The 25,788-nt window shown below is 35.2% G+C and overlaps 1 protein-coding gene across 1 annotated transcript; it reads left to right on the top strand.

Annotated features, from left to right (window-relative positions):
• The first annotated feature begins 954 nt into the window (after positions 1 to 954).
• LOC131162701 (uncharacterized) lies at positions 955 to 20,651 on the top strand. The gene is made up of 2 exons (XM_058119305.1): positions 955 to 1,008; positions 20,061 to 20,651. The coding sequence occupies exons 1-2, from the start codon at positions 955 to 957 to the stop codon at positions 20,649 to 20,651; spliced, it is 645 nt and encodes a 214-aa protein (XP_057975288.1).
• Positions 20,652 to 25,788: the final 5,137 nt, after the last annotated feature.

Genomic DNA, 25,788 nt, shown 5'->3' on the forward strand with positions numbered 1-25,788 from the left:
ATTTCGTCTAAAAAATATAGTTTTTCCAATGGAGACTTGCTTATTAAAAACTGATTATATCATGTAATTCTTCCATGATTTTGCATCAACCAGATGCCTTTTAAGTTCAAAGCTTTAAAAAAACATGACCAATAAAGAGTCTAAACACATACACAAGCTTCAGATATTTCAAGTTAATTCAAGCCAACATGTACAATCATGCAAGCAATTTGACTTCAAACTAAATTATCCATGCATATGCATCAGTCTTTTTAGCACAAATTTGAATATTTTAGGAAATGTCATACAAAAATTCGGCAGCATGCCGTCTGTAAATAGGACATTTCCCATAAAGACCTACATTAAAAAGATTTATGCAAACAATATAGTATTCAGGTTGACCATGCGAGAACCTAAAATTTCTACAAGAAGGCAATATTCATCAACTAGATCCGCCATGCAGGAGGCATCAATAAGGCAAATAGAATAATCAAAGAAATTTAAGACATGCAAGCCATTGCCTGTAAACATAAGTCAACCACAAAAAAATAATCATCAATATGTGAGTGTGGTGTGTGAGAATGTAACGCAAAAATAAAAATAAAAATAAAAATAAAAATAAAAGCAGCATAAGTATTGCAGACCCAAGTGTAAATAAACGAGATAAAATGGAAAAGCAGCTGATCCTCAAAGCCTCCTCTAGGCCTCTCCATCATCACGCCCTTCTTCATCATTGCCATGCATGTCTATCTGCTCCTCACCTTTGTCATCCTCATTCATATCCCTCAGATGCTCACTAAGGATGTGGAAGTTTGCCTTTACAACTGACTGAAGTTTTGTGAATTTAGTGTAAAGCTCAGCATGCCTCACTTGAGATGTGGAAGCTAGCTCCCTGATCTTGCTTTGGATAGATGTCTTAAACTCATTAAAGGAAGTTATGAGACTCATGATGGTAGCCATGATCTCTGCATTTAGATGGCATATGAGGCTGCTCTTGAGGAACCTCCTGCGGGTTTGCTCCTCTCACTGGTATAGTTGGCAACCACATATTGCCAGTCAGCTCATATCCCATCAACTTCGGGGTCGTAGAGGAGAAGGTATCTGTGCTCTTTATCTTCTTCAGCACTGCATAAGGAGTCTTGGTGACCCTTTCTCTGAAAAAGACCTTATTAAGGATACCCCCATACGGCAGAATGATTCTTTTGCTCACGGTCTTTACAAACATCCACTTTAAGATCAATCTCGGCAAATCTAGCTTTTTACTCGTAAAGAGGCACCACATCACGAAACAATCTAGGTAGGAAACATGATCCCTAGACCCTGATTTTGGCAGAATATTATAAGAGATCATGTGGTGCACGAATTTTGCCTCGAGTGTGAGAGACCTGTAGCTAGGGGTATGACTCAGATTAACTACAGGGTTAGTCATAACAAGATTAACAAAAGTGCTTACAGTAAACTCTTACTCATTAATCCAAGTAGAGACAGAGTTTGGGCAATCAAATTTTCCTTTCTGAATATTGAGGGTCTTATCTAGATATTTGTCCTCAAAGGGAATATCAGTCTTAAATACTCGGGAGTAGTATCCCTAGTCTTCTTGTCCCAGATTTGCGTAAAATAATCTAATGGAATAAGATACCTTCCTTTGGGCTGAAAGTTGACAAATTCATACCATCCCTAATACTTGAACAATTCTAGCACTTTTTTGAAATTATTTTGCATAAATTCTATGTCAAGTACCTTACCTATGATAGGCTCATTGAGCTTGAAGACTTTCTCATATTTGATCCTTCTTTCTACTGAAATGAACCATTGCTCGAGAACAATCCATGATTCAGCTCGCATCTGATCCCTAGACATGATTGGAAGAGGTATTCTAAGGAAAAATAAGGCTTGGAGTGAGAGTAGGAGGCAACAGAAAGAGAGGAACTCTCGGGTTCTCTCAAGAAAAAATGAAAAAAAATGAATGTTGACTTTTTGAGTCTAATCTCGTTTTGATAATGACAAAACAAAATTATCTCATCTGTGCATTGAGATTGTGAATAGGAACAATATTTAGCATGCATGGAAGGTTAGGAAGTCAAAGAAGCCATGAGGATTAAAGCATATACAACTTGGCACAATCCATGGAACTAAAAGAGTAGAAGAGTGAAGATGCAAGCGTCAAGTTCAAGATCGTCATGGGAATGGGTATTTAGAATTGATCGTATTTGCATATTTTATATAATATAGCTAGAAGCTCAAAATATGCCCTACACATGCATCTTATGAAAATATTCTAAGGTTAAACATGGACTTAGAGACCTTATTTTGAACCCCACAAGATGTTTATAAGGGATCAAAGCAAGAGAGCAAAATTGATTTTGAAATTGAAAATAAAAATTCTGAAGTTGATCTGCCCAGATGACTGAGGTGTACCCTCAGAATTCTGAAGATGCAACCTTAGATGACTAAAATTTTACTTTAGACATCTGAAAAATCTCCTTAGAAGACTGAAGAATTAGTTCAGTCATCTGAAGATTTAATTGCTAAAACACAGAACAGGTAGAACACCTTCAGACATTTGAACCATCAAGTTCAATCGTCTGAGCTAGGACTTCAGAATACTAAACCTATAGTTTAGTTGTCTGACCCTGTGTCCAGACTAAAATTTTTAGTGCTTTAAGGAACATTAGAAGACTGAACCTAAGAGCTCAGTCAACTGACACTACGAAAAATTTGAAATTTTCAAATTTAAATGTTATAAATGTGGGGAATATTCCAAGTATCTAGGGCAACAAGGAAACTCACATTGAGAACACTTATATAAGTAACTTATAAGCCCTAGTGCCTTAGCCGTTGCATAGGATTGGGGTGCCTTGAACATCTTTGTACATCTCTTGAGAGCTTTGAATACTATTGCTAGGAATTGTTGCCCGCACTCCAAAGAATTCTTACTTAGTAGGCATTCGCATCTTCAAGATCCAAGCAAACTTTTTCTAAATCTAGGTTTGATCTTGAGGTTTGAGAAATATTTGATTGAGCTTTAAATTTTTTATTAAACGGTTGTCTTCTCCATTATTCGTTCAAATAAAAATTGTCTTAGGAGTAAGAAACTTATTTTCTCATGCTTATTTATTGTGAAAAATCTTGTGGGAATAGTATTCTAAAGTTTGAATCCTTGAAATATTCAAAGTCATATTTTTATACAAAGGGATATACTTTATTGGTAAAAAAAATATTTGAAAAATATTTTTTGTTAAATCTTTGAAATACTCAAAGTCATATATTTATTCAAAGGTTTGCTCTTACAAATTATTTGATAGCAAGAACTTAGATCCTCATAACATTCAAGACTATTTTTTTGAAGGATCACATTTGGTATTTTTGCATCTAGTAAGTTAAACTAAAACCCTAAGTTCTCCAAAGCATCTACATATATAATTATTTTGGGAGATATTGATTTAAGTGTAGATTTGTGAAGCATATCATTCATATAATGATCTCATCGTTACATACATGTTAAGCTTCAAGTTTTATCATATGAATATGTGTTAGGAATTTAATTGTACTCATTAGCTTGTTCAGAAGCATCTAAGTGTTCAAGAATTTTATCAATCTATTGTATTAACGGTTTGGGTTGTGAACCAGGGAGGAGGAAGCTGTGCCTCTTGTAAGTAATGGAGTAGGAGGAAGTTGTGCCTCTTGTAAGCAGCGGAGTAGGAGGTTGTTGTGCCTCTTGTAAGAAGTGGAGTAGAAGGAAGTTGTGCCTCTTGTAAACAGCGGAGTAGGAGGAAGCTGTGCCTTTTGTAAGCAGCGGGTTTGTAACGGGAAGCTTCATTTCGGTTTAAGGAATAGATTAGTGCAATCCTTGGGGGTTTTTCCCAAGGTGAGGGCATAGGTCGGGTTTGGCTGAACCTCGTTAAAAATCTGGTGTTTGCATTCTCACTTTATATCTTTTATATTTCCACATTTATATTCATATTATATCTATTGTGCATGTTTTAAATATTGGTATATATGAATATTTAATATACGTGAGAATAATTGGGTAATACTGAATTAATTGAGATATCCACAGACTAAATCAATTGAGTTGCATAATACTGAAATCAGTGTGTATTCAAATTTGTGTTTTTATGGCTAGGATTTAAATTAAGGATTGAAATACCAAAGTAATTTGTAAAATACCCAATTCACCCCCCTCCCCCTCTTGGGATTACTCCTAAATTAACAATGAACCTATTTCACGCACCCAAATATATATATATATATATATATATCGCAGTTTGGTCGCCCGATCAAGTGTTCGGTCGCTCGAACCATCTTAAATGCCCCAGAAGCTAAGTCTGTTCGGTTGGCTGAATACAAGGTCGGTTGACTGAATCTTTGATGACTTTTCACATTCCTAACCTCAGTAGCCTGAAATGAACAAAGTCATTTTCGTTCAGTTGGCTGAATCTCTTTGTTGAATTAAAAACCCTAAGCTTCAGTCGGTGAAAGATCAATTCAGTCTCCTAAACCATGTTTGGTGGCCTGAACCTATTTTTAACAGGAATGGTCAGGCGTCTGAATGGGGTCAATGATCTTGTTAACTTCCTTGTTCGGTCAATCGAATGAATTAAGCTGAATTGAGTTCAGTTGACCGAACCTAGTCAGCCTCTCTTCTTTTGACTTTTTTCTTAAATGACATGACCTCTATGATTTAGATACATGACCTAAGGATTATTGAGTGCACCAATTTTAACCATTTGACACTTAGATCATTTTAGGGTCAAGGAGAGATAGATTCGGGTTTTTCTTTGACTCTCCACACTTGCTTCATTTTCACCCATTTTCATTTAAATTGGCAATCAAACTTTGTGTGCCCCTTCTTTTTACATAATGTGCAGAAAGTGTGAGAATATTGATTGCAGGAGGTACTAGCATAATGTTTGGACTCTCTCACAAAGTACCCCATGTAAAGATTCTTCCTCTTTCTATTTCTAGTCCCATTATAACCTATACCTTCCTTATCTAAGGTCATTTTTGTGAACCTAGCAACTTATTTATGTTGTCCTTGCCTCTAGTGAATGTGTAGATGATCTTAGCTTGGTCTTCTGTTTTCTTTTCTAGATCTTGCATTTTTAAGTTCGTTAAACTTTTGCAAACATCCTCTAATTTCACAAATGATATAGTTATGTTGTTTGCTTTATATTCAAGTTCTGACATGAGAAGATATTTCTTATTATCACTTGAAGTTTGAGATCCTAACACATTCAACTCTTTTTTAAACTTTTCATTCTTGTTTACTAACTATTTGATTTTGAAATCATTTTCCCTTTCAACAATAAATTTTGACTCACATTCTTTCAAAGATGCCTCATACTTGTTTTTCAATGCAATATATCTTTTGTTAGTTATGACAAGAGACTTATGAATTCTAACATATTCAATTTGCAATTCCTTATAAGTAGGCATGCTTTCATTACCAGAACTATCACATGATTCAGTGTTAGATGCATCATTAGAATTATCACATGAATCATTACTAGGATTATTTGATAAAGTAGAAGGAGATGAATCTACCTCATCATCGGTTAAAACTATAAAGCACCATTTTTATCCTTCAAAATCCTTTGAGCTTGAGTCACAATGAGCGATTGCCTTTTTCTTACTTAGTTGCTCCATATCTCTTTTCAAGTCCCTCCCATATCTCTTTTGCACTATTACATGCCATAACTTCACAAAGAATGTTAGAATCTAAAGCATGCAGCAAGGTGTTCATATCATCAAAATTTATCTGCATTATGCTCTTGTCATAATCATTCAACACATTTTTAGATTTGGGAATTTCAACACAATTAATGATTTTCATTGGAACATTATTTCCCCGGGCAATAACTTTCCAAAACCTCCAATTTAAAGCTTTAACATATATGGTCATTCTAAATTTCCATTTAGCGAATTTTTCACCGAAAAACACTGGAGGGTTCATAGATAACCTTCTTTCACAAGATGGAGACATACCAACATGAGCCATCATGATCTTTTACAAAATAACATTTACGTCTAAGTGACAAGGCTCTGATACCCATTGTTGACTTTGATGCAATCCCAAGAGGGGGGTGAATTGGAGATTTAAAAATTTCTTCCTAGGTTCAACTAATCCAACAACAATATTACACAACCTAGGGTCTTTCTATGTAGTATCCAACTTAGCACAAATCAAACTAAGCAGAAATGTAAAGAAATTAAAGCAATCTTAGTATTTCTCAACCAAACAATGTAATTAAAATAACAATATTCAAGTGCGTAAATTTAAGTACGGAAATCAAAAACAGACACAAGAAATGTTATCGGGGTTTGGCCAATACTGCCTACGTCCCCGCCTTGGCTCACAAGTATAAGGACTCCACTATGACTCACTTAACGGCTGGAGCGGCACCATTTACAACACCTTATCAGGATGGTGCACCTAGCTTTCCTAACCGGGTCAAAGCCAATATGGGACTTTTCACAGGGCAAGTCTCCCTCTTCATGCCCACGCCTAGAATACGATCAATGGATATGAATTTTTGCGTACAAATTTAAGTGCTTCTACACAAGTAGATATGTACTAATATATAGTCCAGATAAATATGTACTCATAGATGATATAATTTATGCTCAGTGCCAATGAAGTGTGCTAACACTCAATCTGATGTCAATATGTAATCATGTCCTAGAGTGTATTTTCAAATACTATTTGAAACAAAATATCAATATTAATCAAACAATACTAGGGTTACAAAGAGTTTCCATAAGAGTATTCAAAATATCCTAAAAATAACTTTCACAAAATATTAGTTTAAGAGATATTTGAAAAAATAAGCTCGTGAAAATAATTTTAACACAACCAAAAACACAAGCTTAATGAGTCTACAATAATGATGCAAAGACTCACTATCTACAAGGTTTTCCCACACAATGATTATTAATTAAACCTTGGAAAAACCTTGTCTAAAACTCTTAATAAAAAACAATCAATCAACTAGAACAAGGAGAGTTTTAAGCTAGTGGAATCCTAGTAGGATCACTCAAGGACACTCTTCAGAAACTTGATTTATCAAGGGAATATCAAAGGAAGAGTGTATGGGTTTTGTATTTTAAAAATATGCTCTTAAAAATACAAAGGATTTTTAAGCTACTCCAAATGCTAATCTTGTCTTAATTGAGCAAATGAATGCATATATATAGACAAGGTCAAAATTATAATCGTTGGGGACACCAAAGGAAATATTAGAATTTTTTAAAATGAGTTTAATAAAACTAACCCTATTTAACCCTAATTAACCTCAGTAAAAATGAGGCCAACCTGAGAGTTTCGGTCGACCGAGCCATAGGTTTGGTCATCCGAACAGACACATAAGAAAAATGCAATTTTGAAGTTCGGGTGCCTGTAAAAGAGTTCAGTTTGCTGGTCAAGCAATTTTCCAAAATGTTTGAGGTTGGGTCGCCCGTCCTCAAACTTGGTCTACCAAACTTGCATATTTAGTCACCCAAGGGCTTTTTGAACGTAAACGTTTGAGCGCTCAAGTTGTTGGAAAAGGTCAGGGTACTAGTTCAATCGACCGTGACACTCAGTTCATTTGGGTTCTATAATGTCCTGCTTAATTTACCACATAATCAACCATATTAAATACCCTGATACCATTAACTTATAACATAATAAAGTCAACTCGAACCCATGGGTAACGGGGACACACCTATCATACACAGCGGACACCTAAGTAGTAGTAAATATAGATTTCATTCATTAAACCATATAATACAATACTAGAGTTACTTACATTCCACCATATTACTGTATATATATAATCCTCAAAATACCAAAATATAAAACTAGGATTTAACACCAAAACTAGCTGATCCTAGCTCAAAACTCACCCTCTTAGTGGGGTAGTGAAAACTGCCTCTAAGGGCGCGGAACTCGGTCCACCTATCTTTCTAGGTTTCCTAAAATGGTTTAAGCTGGGGTGAGACACCTCAAAGTAAGAGAAATAAACTAAATAAAGTTGTGTGGCAACATGAATATTTACATGTTCTAATAAATATACAGCACATATTACATGTCTGAAAATACTGATAAGATCATAACTGAATAAACATACAATTTCATAATTATACTAAATCATATTGTATCTCACTGTTCATAAAATCATCTGATATAACTAGTAATTTTGAAATTTACCTAGGAAGAATAGCTAGTTGATGTCATGTATTACCACCCATGATGGGTTGTGTAGTTCGAAGATGGGACGCAACAATGGCTGGCCGACCACTGCCGAGTCAAAAATGTTTGTAAGTACGATGGGCTCGCCACACCCTGGTTCGGACTGCCAGGTGGACATCTACAACTCTACACTTAAAGACACATTGACTATCCATCTCCCACCCCCACTATTGGCAAAGGTAGTTAGCACAAGTCTGAACTGAACTGAACTGTATAGCTACGGTACCGTGCTCCTGATAACTGATCAGAAATGCCATCCAGGTTTTGATAAAATGTAGTACATACTAATATACTATTTTAACATAAATAAATTGATAGCATTTTTTGAATTCTGCCATAACATAAATAATCACGGCCTTGCACTGGATACATACATAACTGCAGTCATGCGTCGAATATCATACATAACTGCGGCCTTGCGCCGAACATTTCATAAATACTGAACTAAGCATATGTATTGTTTATCATATATTCTGAAACCATAATTTCCTGTTTTATCATGTTATTCCTGAAAATAACTATAAACATGCTTTTTCTGTAAATCTGACTTAACATAATATAATATACGTGAAATATTATTCATGCCACACATATTGAGTAAAATCATGAATTCTGTTCTAAAATCACATTTTCTGACATTTTACACTAAAAGCATATTTTAGTGTAACATCAGTATTTTTCCAAATATGTATACATTTTCCTAAATATACTTATACATAATACATGCTTTCTGAAAAGTAATCTGTTATTAATTAATAATAATTTTCATGAAAAATTACTGCTTTGGTTTACTCCCTTACCTGACTATTGGAAAGCCCTTAAAATGACTAGTCCTGCACCCACAGGGTTCCCCGTTCAACACCCTGAAAACAACATCACCCCGAACAAAACTTCAGTATTTTTTCGAGTGCTACCTATTCTACAACTGTAGGAAAGCCAAATACTCAACAGAAATCCTTACCCTAAACTTGGGATGGAATCCAAGTTAGCCCCACCAATGATCTACTCCAGTAGACTTGAAGAAAAATTTCTCAGGAGTAGCATGGCAGCTTCGGATTGTCGATTTGGTGAAGAACAGACCCAAAATCGTAGAGAGAAGGGAGGAAAATCAAAGAGAGTAGAGAGAGAGAGAGAGAGAGAAGTTGTTCACATGATTTCTAAAGAAAACCAAGTTTAGGTGATTTATACACCTGTACTCGTCGACGAGACATGTCACCTTGTCGACGAGGCCATGAAGGGAGTTTTTCGATGAACGATGAAATTCAGAACTGGAAATAGCCACTCGATAATTTCTCATCGACAAGATGCATGTTCCCGTCGACCATCCCATCAAGTTGTTCATCGATGAACGTGCTGCGTTCGTCGACGAGACCCTGTTGAATTCCAAATCACAATTTCCACTTTCTCTCCTCCTCATATTATTTAATTAGTATAATTCATCAGGTCTCTACATTCTCCCTTCCTTATAAAAATTTCATCCTCGAAATTTACTATCCATATGATTCACCATCCCCTAAAAACAAACAGTCTACTAATACCCTCACTTATGGCGGAGGAATACCGTGGTTACATTAAGAGTTTTGAGAGATTACATATGCAAAATAAAATTCTCCCTAAACCAAAATACTACTTACTAACTAAACTGCTACATATACTGACTAACTTGCAAAAGAAACATTTCATAACAAGTTACACTTTTCTGATTATAACTAAACCCCATGGAATAAATGCGGATATTTCTGTCTTATGTGTTCCTCGAGCTCCTAAGAAACTTCTTCTATTGCATGATTTCTCCACAAGACTTTTACTAGAGAAATCTTCTTATTACGCAATTCTTGCTCTTTCTTATCCAGAATCTGTACTGGTACCTCCTCATAAACTAGTGAATCACTAAGTTCTAATTCACCATAACTGATTACGTAAGAAAGGTCTAGGACGTATTTCCTCAACATGGAGACATGGATTACATCGTGTATCCTGGACAACACAAGTGGTAAAGCTAACTTGTAGGCAACTGACCCCACTTTCTCTAGAATCTTGAACAGGCCAATGAACCTAGAGCTAAGTTTACCTTTCCTTCCAAACCTTATAACCCTTTTTAGCAGAGCTATTTTCAAAAACACATGATCACCGATATCAAATTCCAATTTTCTACGGCAGGTATCGGCGTAACTCTTCTATCAACTCTGAGTTGCACTGATTCTATCTCTAATAAGCCGAACCTTATCATACGCTTTCTGTACTTACTCTGGTCCCACAACTCACCATTCTCCCATTTCATCCTCGTATAAAAGAGAACGACACCTTCTACCCTAGAATGCCTCAAATGGTGCCATGCCAATGCTAGCCCGATAACTGTTGTTGTATACAAACTCCACCAGTGGCATAAATTGAGTCCAACTATCCCAAAAATCCAGCACGCATGCTCGAAGCATATCTTCTAGTAGTTGAATCATCCTCCCAGTCTTCCCGTTTGACTGAGGATGGAATGTCATTCTAAAAGATAACTGAGACCCTAGAGCCTCCTGCAAGCTCCTCCAAAATCATGATGTGAAATGTAGGTCTCAATCTGACGCTATAAACACTGGCACACCGTGAGAATGGACTATCTCATGAATACAAATCTCTATCAGTCTGTTAATGGAGCAACTGATCTTGATGGGAAGGAAATGGGCGGTTTTGGTTAAATGATCTACAATCACCCAGATTGCATTCTGGCCATGCAATGCCGACGGCAGCCCTGAAACAAAATCCATAGATATATGATCCCATTTCCACTCTGGGATAAAAAGTGGCTGCAATTGACTTGCCGACCTTTGGTGCTTAGCTTTTACTTGTTGGCACATCAAACATTGTTCTACATACTCAACAATCTCCTTCTTTATACCACTCCACCAGTAAGACTCTTGCAGATCCCTATACATTTTCGTATTGTCGGGATGAACTGTGTATAGAGATCTCTAAGTCTCTTCTAAGATGGTCCTTCTGATATCAACATCATCAGGAACACATAATCTAGAATGGAACCGCAAAGCTCTGTCATCTGTAATACAAAATGCCTCTCCCTGACCACCCTATACTCTGACCATTACCTCTGCTAATTCTGGATCCTCCTTCTGAGCAGCTTTAATCCTTTCCCACAGAGTAGGCTACACCACTAAACTGACAATACATGCTTGAAGATCACTTTTGACTAACTTTATGCCGAGTCTCTCTAGATCCATCATGATCGGCACTTGAATCTCCATAGCAGCCAACGATGGTCCCACAGACTTCCTACTTAGTGCATCAACTACCACGTTTGCTTTTCCTGGGTGGTAACTGATAGTACAATCAAAATATTTAATAAGCTCCAACAACCTTCTCTGCCTTATGTTCAGTTCATTCTAAGTGAAAAACTACTTTAAACTCTTATGGTCGGAGAAGATTTCGCATCGCTCTCCACACAGGTAATGCCTTCAATTCTTCAATGCATGTACTACTGCAGCCAATTCAAGATCGTGGGTAGGGTAGTTCTTTTTATACTCTTTCAACTGCCTGGAAGCATACACTACCACCCTACCATGCTACATTAATACACAGCCAAGTCCTTTCAAGGACGTATCACTATAGATAACATAACCCTCACCCCCTGACGGGATGATCAACACTGGTATCATGACAAGCCTTTGCTTTAAATCCTAGAAGCTCTGCTCACAGCTATCGTCCCATTCAAATCTAACATTCTTCCTAGTCAATCGTGTTAGAGGCCCGATAATGCTGAGAATCCCTCAACAAAACGACGATAATAACCAGTCAGCCCCAAGAAACTCCTAATCTCGTGGACGTTCCTCGGTCTAACATAATTCACTACTGAATCAATTTTACTAGGATCCACAAAAATTCCATCCTTTGAGATGACATGTCGAAAAACACAACCTTCTCAAGCCAGAATTCATATTTACTGAACTTCGCATACAACTTCTTTTCCTTGAGTGTCTGTAAAACCTACCTCAAATGCATCTCATCCTCCTCATAGCTCCTTGTATTGACCAGTATATCATCAATAAAAACAACAACAAACTGGTCTAAATATTGGTGAAAAATTCTATTCATCAAATCCATGAATACTGCAGGAGCATTCGTTAGACCAAAAGGCATAACAAGGAACTCATAATGCCCATACCTGGTCCGAAAGGCTGTCTTCAATACATCTTCTGCCCTTACCTTTACTTGATGATAACCTAATTTGAGATCAATCTTATAATACACCCATGTACCCTAGAGCTAGTCAAATAAATCATCTATACGGGGTAGAGGATACTTGTTCTTGATTGTCACCTTATTAATTTCCCTATAATTTATACACATCCTTATGAACCCATCTTTCTTATTTAAAAATAACACTGGAGCTCCCCACCGAGATACACAGGGTCGTATAAATCCCTTATCAAGCAAATCTTGTAACTGATTCTTTAATTTTGTCAACTTTACAAGCGCAGCGCCATTCGGTAAGGTGCTTTAGAGATCAGCGTTGTACCTGGAAGCAGATCAATAAGAAAATCTACCTCACGATCAGGTGGCAAGCCTGGTAATTCATCTGGAAAAAACATCTATAAACTCCTTTACTACTGGCATACTACTGAACTTCAATTCATTCCCTGACATTTCCTTCACAAAGGCCATGAATCCCTGACAGCCACTCCGGAGCAATCTCCTCGCTTGAACAGCTAAAACTAGATGAAGTGGGGATTGCACTCATGACCTTATAAACCTGAATTCTGCTCTTCCCAGAGGTCTGAATATCACTTCTTTCAATTGGTAATCTATACTAGAAAAATTAGTTGCTAGCTAATCCATGTTGAATATTTCATCAAACGCGTGCATATCCAGCACTATCAAATCAGCAGACAAAACTTTCCCCTGGATATCAATTGGACAGCCCCCGGAGCACCCTAGTACACCCCACTAATGATCCGGTCAGTATAGTTACTAACAGTTTGGTGTCTAATAACTGTGTTTTTGCCCCACATAATCTAGTGCATTCCATAGACACGAATGAGTGTGTGGCTCCTAAATGAAATAATAGAACAACTTTAAATGAAAGCATGCTAACCATATCTGTCACCACGTCGTCGGCTGTCTCAGCATCACCAGGCATCAAAGTATAAACTCTCACTGGAGCCTTATTCCTTTGCTGACCTCCACGAGGCGCCTGATAGCCTCCCCGAGTAGGTCTATGAGTATGAGCAACTCCAATCTGAGTCTAACAGTCTCTCATCATATGTTCGGACTCCCCACATCAGTATCAGATACCTCACGTGGCTCAACACTCACTCAGTTGTCTCTTTCCACAAGTTGGACAAGCTGGAAATGACTGCATACCCTGAGTCTCATGGCTTCACAACTCTTGCTTCTGACCCCTATAAAAGCTACCTCTCTTCCACGAACCTCGACTGAACCCTTGATTGGAACCAGAAGGCATAGATCTCTTTCTCTATCTCTACTCCTCAGCCTCCAACCGCTCTCCAGCTTCTACCATAGTTGCCCTATCTACTAGCTCGGTAAAATCTTGCAATTTCAGTATCGACACTTACTTATATAATTCTCTACTCAGACCCCTTTCAAACTGTCTTACCTTCTTCGTCTCATTTGGAATAATGTACGGGGCGAAGTGAGATAACTCAACGAACCTCACTGTGTACTGCTGCACAGTCTGCTGTCCCTATTTTAGATTCAGGAACTCCTCTATCTTGGCTTCTCTAGACGAGGCTGAAAAATATCTATCGAAAAATATCTCCTTAAATAGTTCCTATGTCATCTCTATAGGCACTATCCTCTGCTACTCCAGAAGTTTCGCGGTCGTCCACCATCTTTTGGCCTCTCTTGTCAATTTATACCTAGCGAATAGCACTCTCTGCTTCTTAGTACACTGTAGCACTGCAAATATTTTTTTAATCTTCTACATCCAGTTTTCAGTGACTGCAGGATCAGTTCCTGCTGAGAAAGTCAGAGGATTCATCTTAATAAAGTTCTCAATTGAACTACCGTGGCTTGCAGACGAACCACCCTACTATCTAGAGTTCCTAGCAATTTTAGCCATTTTGTTAAGCCACGCTACGCAGTACTGCATCTGAATCACCATTCGTAGCGCCCTAGGGCCCATCACCCTCATTACCACTAGCATGGGCGCTACTACCTCTAGGGTCCATCTTGAAAAGACAATAAACTTAGCTTAGGACCCCATTACCATAACATATCATCTAACTTGTATATTATATCCTTAACTAATTCATCATCCCTGATCTTAATTCAATGTTCAATCCTACAACCTAGATACCCCACCCGATAATAGTTTACCATGGCTTTCCTAAAATCATCACCCCGGGAAAGACACACAAACCATCACGAAAGTCTTGCATCTAGACTACAAAACTAGATCTCAAATTCTTTTATCCTATACTCTGGTATTGTTACTATTGTATTCTAGAGTATACAGAACCTAGCATCCTAAGCTTTGATACCAAATCGTAACGACCTAGTTAATTTACTAAATAATGAACCATATTAATTACCGTGATACCATTAACTTACAACATAACAAAGTCAACCCGAACCCGTGGGTAATGGGGACACACTTGTCATACACAGCGGACACCTAAGCAGTAGTAAATATAAATTTCATTCACCCAACCATAGAATACAATACCAAAGTTACTTACATTCCACCATATTACTATATATATACAATCCTCAAAATACCAAAAGATTAAACTAGGATCTAACACCAAAACCAGCTAATCCTAGCTTAAAAACTCACCCTCCTAGTGAGGTAGTGAAAACTGCCTCTAATGGTGCGGAGCTCAGTCCGCTTGTCTTTCTAGGTTCCCTGAAATGGTTTAAGCTGGGGTGAGACACCTATCAATAGGGGAAATAAACAAAATACAGTTGTGTGCTAACATGAATATTTACGTGCTCTAATAAATATACAGTACATATTACATGCTTGAAAACACTTATAAGATTATAACTAAATAAAAATATGATTTCATAATTATACTAAATCATACTGTATCTCAGTGTTCATAAAATCATCTGATATAACTAGTAATTTTGAAATTTACCTAGGATGAATAGCTAGTTGATGTCATGTATTACCCCCTATGACAGGTTGTGCAGCCTGAAGGCGGGACCCGGTAATGGTTGGCTGACCACTGCCGAGTAAAAAGTGTTTGTAAGTACAATGGGCTCGCCACACCCTGGTCCGGACTGTCAGGTGGATGTCTACAACTCTACGCTGAAAGCCACATTGACTATCCATTTCCCACCTCCTCTATTGGCAGAGGTAGTTAGCACAAGTCTGAACTGAACTAAATTGTATAGTTACGGTACCGTGCACCTAATAACTGATCTGAACTATTATCCGGGTTTTGATAACATATAGTACATGATAATATACTGTTTTAACATAAATAAGTTGATGGCATTTTTTGAATTCTTTCATAACATAAATAAGCATGGCCTTGTGCCAGATACATACATAACTGTGGCCTTGCGTCAGCTATCAATCACGGCCTTGCGCCGAACATTTCATAAATACTGAACTGAGCATATACTGTTTATCATATATTCTGAAACCATAACTTCCTGTTTTATCATGTTATTCCTGAAAATAATTGTAAACATGCTTTTTCTGTAAATCTCACTTAACATAATATAATATACATGAAATAATATTCATGCCAGACATACTGAGTAAAATCATGAATTCTGTTCTGAAATCACATTTTCTAACAATTTACACTAAAAGCATATTTCTGTGTAACAGCAGTATTTTTCCAAATATTTATACATTTTCCCAAATATACTCACACATAATACATGCTTTCTGAAAATTAATCTTTTATTAATTAATAATAATTTTCATGGAAAATTACTGCTTTAGTTTACTCCCTTACTTGACTACTAGAAAGTCCCTGAAATGACTAGTCTTGCACCCGCAAGGTTCCCCGTTCAACACTCTAAAAATAATATCGCCTTGAACAAAACTTCAATACTTCTTCGAGTGCTACCTATTCTACAACTGTAGGAAATCTAAATACTCAACATAAAGCCTCACCCTAAACTTGGGATGGAGTTCAAGTTAGCCCCACCAACGATCTACTCTAGCAGACTTGAAAATAACTTTCCCAGGAGTAGCATGGCGGCTTCGGATTGTCAATCTAGCGAAGAATTGACCCAAAATCTTAAAGAGAAGAGAGGAAAATTGAAGAGAGGAGAGAGAGAAAGAGAGAGAGAGAGAGAGAGAGAAAAGAAGTTGTTCATGTGATTTTTGTAGAGAAAATCGAGTTTAGGCGATTTATACACCTACACTCGTCGACGAGACATGTCACCTCTTCGAGGAGGCCAAGAAGGGAGTTCATCAATGAACGCTTATTCCTCGTCGACGAAATTCAAAATTGGAAATAGCCACTCGATAACTTCTCGTCGACGAGACGCGTGTCCCCATCGATGATCCCATCAAGCTGTTCATCGAAAAATATGTTGCGTTTTCGACGATACCCTGTTGAATTCCAAATCACAATTTCCTTTTTCTGTTCTCCTCCTATTATTTAATTAGCATAATTCACAGGGTCTCTACAAGTTCGGTCGCCTGAAGTCAAGTCAACTATTTTACCAGTCAACAATTCTATCAACTGAGGCATTTTCAATGTGCCTGGTTCAGTTGCCTGAAGCCCTTCCATTTTAAGCCTAAGGTCCATACTTTAAATTAAATTCACCCCTCATAACATGTGAGTTTAGTGGGGTCATGTGCACTAAATGTGTAGGAACCTAAGGGTCAATCTAAGGCTACGTGAGCATATAGGTTAATCATGCATGATGCAATTATTACAGACCATATTATGTTATAGTCTAGAATGAAAAATATAAAAATTACAATTACAAATTAACACAATAGTCTTCATTCTTCCTTGGGGTCACCATACACCATCATGAGATAAGATTCTTTTCAATTTCATGCATAGAGTGAACTTGCATACAAGCTCAAGGCAAACGTCAATACCAAGGTATTTGTCATTATCAAAAACGGGATATGACCAATTAGGTCAACATATATATATATATATATATATATATACACATATTATAGTTTTTTCTTCTTCTTCCTTCCTCTGCCTCTTTTTTGGACTCTTATTATTATTATTATTATTATTATTATTATTATTATTATTATTATTATTATTATTATTTTGAAAATTAGTACATCCTTTGTGTCTACTTTGCTTATCCCATGAAATTCCACTTTGACCAGGCTGACCTCTTGGGAGCAACTAAACTATAATGGTCTCTAAGCACTCACTTAGATAAAGTCTTTCTTATGTATCAAATGTGAAATCAAATATCCTATAAGAGAAACACCTCAATATTAACACTAACTTAATGAACATATTTATTATTTTATTATTTTATCATATGTATATATATATATATATATATATAATTATCATGTTCTACTTGTATATATATATTTTAGGGGTCATCACATGACTAACAACTCAGCATGCTTTAAAATGTGTCACAATTCATTTCGCTTATTCTGACACCAGCAAGAATGCATGGTATGGAAGTAATAATAGAAGAAATTATTTGACTTTGCATGTAGACAGGATGTTTCAAGTCTACCATGGCAAACAAATGTGATAACCCTATCGTGACTGATAATTCAAGCATGAGTATGCTTTGAACGATGTGTAACAAGTCATTCCACCTTTTCTCACACTCAGACAACATATATGATGTTGGCACAACAAATTATCCAACTTTCCTTGTAAACTAGACATGAAGTTATAAATGAAGTTCTATTCCCATTATATAAAGTATTCTATAGAAAAATTATATGTTTAGGCCAATGGTTGCATAGCATTGGGTTATTGATAATGATGAGAACTTGTATAAAGATCACAAACATGGATATGTTCATTAATGGTTGGTTGTACGAAAGCAATGGGTCATTAGAATTGCTTTGCAAGCTTCACTAGCGAACGTTGATGGCACTAGTACCTGAACTCTGTGCATAGTATATGAGGTGGGTGGGACTTATTTAATGATAATAATGAGATCTGTCGCGATGTCCCAAGAGCGGAGGTGACATGGGGAGGTGAATAAAAAATATATATGTGCGATTTTTGGCAAATAGGAAGTTTGGAGTCGCCACTAACCTTTCTTCTTGGTGTGATTAGAACACCTGATTACTACTCAATTATGAATAGTATCGGTCTGCCTATACCAGGATCGGGATCGGGAGTTCCGTTATGCAAGGGGAAGGTGCTAGCACCCCCTATACATCCATTCTACGAACGGTACCTAATTAACCAAGAATTATCCAAAATTGATTTTAATGACCTTTTATTTTACTCCTTTTAAATAAAAAAATTGACAAATATATACAATCAAATAAACAAACAAATATACACATTTTTATAGAGTATAATCAAAATGGGGTGTGATTTAGGAATATCTAATAAGACCCCCAAAAGTAGGGATCTCGTTAGAAAAATCTCCCTTAGAACTAGTACAGGTGAGACCTGAAATGCCCATTGCCCTTTTCATAATCATAGGGACACACCCACACAAAAATACATAATAATATAATATGAACATAATATACATGTAATAATATAATAAATAAATTAAGATAATATCATAATAATTAAAATACTGAAAATACTGCAATATGAACACTACGTAATAATAAATATATACCATAATAAGCGTTACTAAGATAAGTAATACCATAGTATACAATAAATTACCATAATAACTAAACTACCATATCATAATATAGATTACGATAATATACAGAATAACTAGACCATAATAATAAACTACATGATAACAATACCATAACATAATAATAATATAACACATATCTTAATAATACACTATAGTAATAATAATAATAATAATAATAATAATAATAATACTATATCTTAATAATATAATACATAATAAATTTCAATAATAATACCTTAGCATATAACAAAACATTAACATCCTATGAATAAAATAATAATCAACCTACACAATATATTTACAGATATGGAAACAATTAAATTCTATGCAACATAATAATATGGAAACAAATCAAACCCTAAAATAACTTACAATATAATAGTATGCAAACAATTAAAACCGTAAAATAAATATACAATATATACAATAATAATAGCATGAAAATAAATAAAAACCCTAAACAGAATATACAACAACACACATGAATATATACCGTTAATAATAAAACAATAAAACAAACACCCTAACACACAAACAATGAATATTTAACAAAAACATCAAATAATACAACAATAATATAAACACCATAAATCAATATACAACCAAAGAATATATAACAATGATAAAACATTAAATAATAACAACAACAATTAGAAACCCTAAATAAATACATAACCATGACGATATAGTAAAAATAATACTGCTACAATTAAAAATCCTAAATAAATACAAAAACCATTTACATAGCAATATAACTATAAAAATAATACCACAATATTTAAAAATCATAAATAAATACATAAACCCCAAACATCATAATTTAACAAATGATAAAAATTAAATGATGCAACAACAATGATTAAAAACCCTTAACAAATATGCAAACAATAAAAATGAATATATAACAATGATAAAAAATATTAAATAATACAACAATATTATACGCACCCTAAATAAATATACAAACAATAAAATGAATATATAACAACATTAAATAATAAAACAATAATACAACCTAAATAATACAATATGAATAAAAAAAACTTAAAAACCATACAAAAATTTGATGTTGCAGGATTGCAGGGATCAGTTGACTGTTGTGAACCTACTGAGCCAATGGGTGAAGGATAATCAAATTAGTTCTTCTCAGATTTATAACTACTGGGAAGCTAAAGGTAGTAAAGTGATATGGCACAAAGAAGTCTGGAGGTGTGGATGCACTCTTAAGCATGCATTCATCCTCTCGCTGGTCATAAAAGGGAAGCTTACTACTTGTGATGTGCTGAAAGGTGTCCTTGTTGATCATGTTTGTCTATTGTGTGGAACTGAAGATGAATCTGTAGGGCATTTAATTTCAAGTGTAGGTTTTCTAATTCTGTTTGGAGGCCTGTGCGAAACTGGTTGGGGACTCATGTCTACACTGAAAGCTGCCGTTAAATGGCTGCACAAAGAAGTAAAGGGCACTGGTGTTCAGGCTGTGGCCAAGAGAATTAGCTTGGCTACAAAAGTGTATTCCATTTGGTACTTTCAGAACAAAAGGAGATTTGAAGGGAAGGCTATCTCTCCTGAATGTGTCTTTAGGGTGATTCAGATTCACGTTTATAGAGTGTTGCATGATAGATTCCCTTTGTTCTCCTTGGATCGGGGTTTGTTTGACTGTATGTGATTGCCAGTTCTTGAGCTTGTGGTTTGGTTGCTAGCTTCTTGTAACTTTTTGCTCTTGAGTTATAGTTATTGATGTGATTGGTGTGATCCCGAGAGGGGGGGGGGGGGTGAATTGGATATTTTGAATTTTTTCCTAGGTCCAATTCAAATCACAAACCATAATTCGCAACCTAGGGTCTTTCTAAATAGTCTCAATTCCCCCCATTAATCAAGCGTGCAAATATTTAAAACAAATATGGCTACAAATTAAATATTTACATACATCAAACACATCATATCCCATTTATAATTTAAAGCGTGTACGTAAAATAAATAAGTTGTGTGTGCTGACATACACATATGCTGCTTATCTCATTTTAAATTAAATTTGTGCATGCAAATAAGTTTAATAGTAAATAAACAAGCATACACATTGAAATTAAAGTGCATAAAGTAAATAAGATAGAGAGAAAGAGACACACGATATTTGTTATTGAGGCTTGGCCAAACCAGCCTATGTCCCCACCTTGGGCATACCTCCCAAATATTTCACTATCTCTGCTCACTTAAATGGGTGGAGCGGAAGTTATTTACAACTTTTCCTTACAGGGCAAGGTAAACCCTAACTCAATTATAGGGCTGAACCACAACCACATAGCCTCTCCTTACGAGATGAGGAATACCCCAGCTACACTTACCGAGTGGATCCATAACTTTACCATACTTTACGGGCAGTGCCAAAACCCAACTCAATTATCAAACGGAGCCCAACTGGTCTCCCTTACAGGGTGGAGACTCCCTAGTTCAATTTACTGGAATGAACCAAACCGGTACATTAAAATGTATTTTTGTACATACAAAAATGCTTCTAAAAATACAAGTAGAGATGTAAAACATTAAAACTATTAAAATGCACTCTCTAATGATATGAAACATACCCGAAGAGTAAGGGGGTTATTTTTGAAAATAATATTTTCAATCTTTGAAAAATAATGTATATAATAAGTGTTTCAAAGATTTTACCATAATAAGAAATTTTCTCCAAAAATATTTTTCAATACGAAATAGGAGAACCTAGGGTTTTGGCTTTTCAAATGATTTTTGCAAGATAAAAATTTATCTATGAAAGCATGGATGCATAAATAAATGCCTTAAAAAAAAAAATGCTCTGTTTCAAAAAGTTTTTCAAATGAGTAAAAGGAAGGAGAGTAGGAGAGTAAAAATTTTGCCCCAAAGGAAAGATTTTTGCAATAAAAATAGGTTTGGGGGACTTTGATTGAAAATAGTCTAAATAAATTTGAGAGAAAAATTTGGCTAATTAAAGTTGCTAATTGTGCTAATGAGAAGGGTATATATAGTGTTGGACTAACAAGGCTTACGAATCTTATTTTGATGATAAAAAATCAAAAGAAATTAACGTATTTGGTTAAGTGGTGATGTTTCAGTTAACTCAAGCATCAAGATCAAGTGACTCAAGTGACCTATATCAGAATGCTTGAGAATGAGTATCAAAAACTTGAACTTAACATTGCAATATTTTATGAAGCTAGAGACTATTGAAGCCTAAAGTCAAGCTATATATGAAGACAAGCTATACATGAAGAAAAGAAGCTATACATGAAGACTTAGTAGTTAGAAGTGTTATAGTTGTTTAAAAGTCTCATCTAAGTACTTTGCATATTTTTCAATATAAGTGATTGAAGCTCTTAGGATTTAATATCGACCTAGAGACTTGATTTTGAAAATCTCAGAAAATATATTTTCAAAATCTCAATTCAAAATTCTAAGTTTAAAAGCTAACAAGTGTTTGGAAACACATTTGTTAAATTCATAAAAATTACAAGCTTAGGCAACTAACTTTGTATGCTCAATCGACTTATCCTTTATATGCCTTTTAAGAAAGAAAAGAGAGTAGCATTAGGCAACTGACCCCATCAGGCTCGGGCAACTGACCCTATTCTGAGTTTGAAAATTCGCCGTGATTTAAAGGCACAGGTGACTGACCCTTCGGGATCAAGCGATTGACCTTCGAGAATTCAAATTTAAAACAGCAAAGGAATGTTTCAAAAATTGATTGCTTGGACCCCAAACAATGAGAAAACTTAGGAAACACATCAAGTAACTTGGGGAAATACGAAAATTACTTTTTAAACTTTATAAATACAATTTGATTTCAAAAATTACTCACCCAACAATCAATAGAAATCCGCATCCAAGCTTACACTCATACTCTCAAAGTTCTCTTACTAAATACACTTTGCTGAAAGTTCATTGCTGAGTTCTTGCTGATCAATTCTCATTGTACTCTGAGTTTTCTACTGAGATTTCAATATAAGAATAAATCCATGGTGATATATATATCTATGCTTCAAAATCTTTATATTGATTATATTGCTGAAGTATATTGTTTTTATTGTGTACAAATCTGCTCTAACTAAGAGTATTCTGGTATAAACCAAAGATTGTTCTTGTTTTTTTTTTTTTGACGATTCAGGGTTGTTGAATTTTTTCCTAGCGAGAGGGGATTCTCATTAGAGAGGGAACTCCACCTGAGAAAGAGAGATGTTGAAACTTGTCCTAATAAAATGTTGGAATCCTCATAGTGGGTTCTTAGGGCAAGGACGTTGGCTATAAGCTGAACCTTATAAAAATTCGGTGTCTCTCTTTTCCCTACTCTTTTTAATTTATAAATTGCGTGGATGCTTACTTAGTTGCTGGAAATTAATTTGTTATTGGGAATTGTGGAAATCTTAATTAAAGGGAGTACGTTGATTGATAAATATCAAAGCTCATTAACTTATTGATTAGTTACATACTTAAATTCAAGTAACTTATTTAATATCAAAGTCAGAATTTTGGAAGCTTACTGAAATTTCTATTCTGTTTCATATTGTGAAATCAAGCTTACCTTGTTGATTGGATTGACATATTCAAAAGCTAAATTGAGTTCTAATTTTGAATTAAATTGCTGAAAGGAATATTGATAAAGTTGCAAAGCGTTGTAAAATAAAATCTCTGATATTTTATTCAAGTTGATCTTTTCATTCATAAATATTTTATCTTAAATTGGTTCTTAGTTGTACTTGTGATTGTAAATCAATTATACTTGTGTGATTGCTGAATATAAAATAGTTGGGAAAGACTTAATAAAAAGATTTATAAAGAAATTTTTAAAAGTCAATTCACCCCCCTCTTGGAGTTCACCCTACTTCTCAATTGGTATTAGAGCAAGATTGTAGTAAACCTTAACTAGAAGCTACACAAAGATCCTTATGACACACTTGGGTGTATCTCTCTTTGCTGAAGGTCAATCCTCATTTAGACCACCTATTTTCTATGGTGTAAACTACACCTTTTGGAAACAATGAATGAGGATATACTTGCAAATTATGGAAAGTAGTCACACATGGTGACCTCATCCCTACTAAAAACATATACAACGACGATGTACCTAAGGAAGAAAGAGAGATGACCGATAATGACCTAAAAATGTTGCAAATAAACTGTAGTGTTATGAATGCACTATATTTTGCTCTTGACGTAAATGAGTTCAATAGAATTATGGGATGCAAATCGGCCAAAGAAATATGTGATAAACTAGAGGTAACCTATGAAGGAACGGTTGATGTTTGAGATAGTAGAATCAACATGCTCACAAGCGAGTATAAGGCCTTTAGGATGAACCTGAATGAAACCATCACTAGTATGTACACTAGGTTCACCCATATTATCCACTTCCTCAATGTCTTAGGGAAAAACTACTCTATATATGAGATGATTCGAAAAATCCTTAGAGGACTTCCACCGATTTGGGAACCTAAGGCCACTACAAGAATTGAATGAAGAAATTTGAAAAACACCTCCCTAGATGAATTAATAGGTTCTCTCCTCACATATGAGATGGCAATAAACAAAAGAAGTGGAAAATCTAAAACCAAGGAATCCATTGCATTTAAGGCCTCAAATGAAAGCTCTAGTGATGAAGATGAAGAGGTAATGGATGTAAATGATATAGCCTTCATAACCAATAAACTTGCAAAATTCCTTAGAAAGAATAATAAATTCACTAGAAAATTCTAGGACTCAAAATCAGATGAAGGTGAAACCAATAAAAAGGAAACAAGGAATGAACCTCCTACATACTATAATTGCAATAAAGTAGGCCACATAAAACCAGATAAAAAAGAAAAAGGCAATGAAGGCCACTACATGGGACAATATAAGTTCTAGTAGTTTAGAGAGTGAATCAAGTGATCAAGAGGTTGAAAATGGTTGTCTTATGTCAAGGGATGATAATAAAGAACAAAGTTCTTGATCTAAATCATTTAATGAATCATATTAATCTGATGAATCCAATAATGAGAGTATGCCACCTTTTGAATAACTACAAAGTGAACTATTCAAGATTCATAATATTCTAGTTAATATGACTAAATGATACACTTTATTGAAAAATAAGAATGAGGCTGTAATGAAAGAATTGGAATCTAAAATTCTTACTGAAAGAGAAAAGGATTTAAAAATCAAGATATTAGAAAGTAAGAATGAAAAGGTGATGAAAGAATTGGAAGATCTAAGATCCCAATCTTCTATGAAACATGAGAAAGATCTGTATATATATGAATTAGAAAGAAAAATAAGTAAAATGTCTCAAGATCCAATAATGTTGCAAGTAAAGAGTAAAAATATTCAAGACTCAGAAATCTATGATCTTAAGAGTAAAATTGAGGATCAAGTTAAAATCATCTACAATTTTACTAGAGGAAAGAAATACCTTGATAAAATGGTTGGATCACAAAGAATGTCATTGGACAAAGAAGGCATATGATTCAATGGAGTTGAGAACACAAGGAAAAAGAACTTCTACATGGGGTACTTTGTAAAAGCCTCTAAAGACTATGCTAGCACCTCTACATATGCTTACACTCACACTACATGCTTCCTATATAAGAAGAAAGGACACATAAAGTTTGAATGTCCATTAAAGAAAGGGTGTGAAAACTAAACAGGTTTGGAAAGTAAAAGAAACATCTCTTATTAAACCATCAAGACCTAAGAAAGTATGGGTACCAAGATGAAAGCCTAGTTCATAAACTAAGGACTCCATAGATTTTAGGATTAGTCATTCCCTTTTTAGGAATTAACAAAGCTAAATTTGG

The sequence above is a fragment of the Malania oleifera genome, chromosome 8 (assembly GCF_029873635.1).
Source record: "Malania oleifera isolate guangnan ecotype guangnan chromosome 8, ASM2987363v1, whole genome shotgun sequence".
NCBI lineage: Eukaryota > Viridiplantae > Streptophyta > Magnoliopsida > Santalales > Ximeniaceae > Malania > Malania oleifera.

Excerpts from the sequence above, each read along its gene's own strand:
- LOC131162701 (XM_058119305.1), top strand. The coding sequence starts at position 955 with ATGGCATATGAGGCTGCTCTTGAGGAACCTCCTGCGGGTTTGCTCCTC. Across the intron at positions 1,009-20,060 it reads CGGGTTTGCTCCTCTCACTG|GATTGCAGGGATCAGTTGAC; the intron begins GTATAGTTGGCA and ends TTGATGTTGCAG.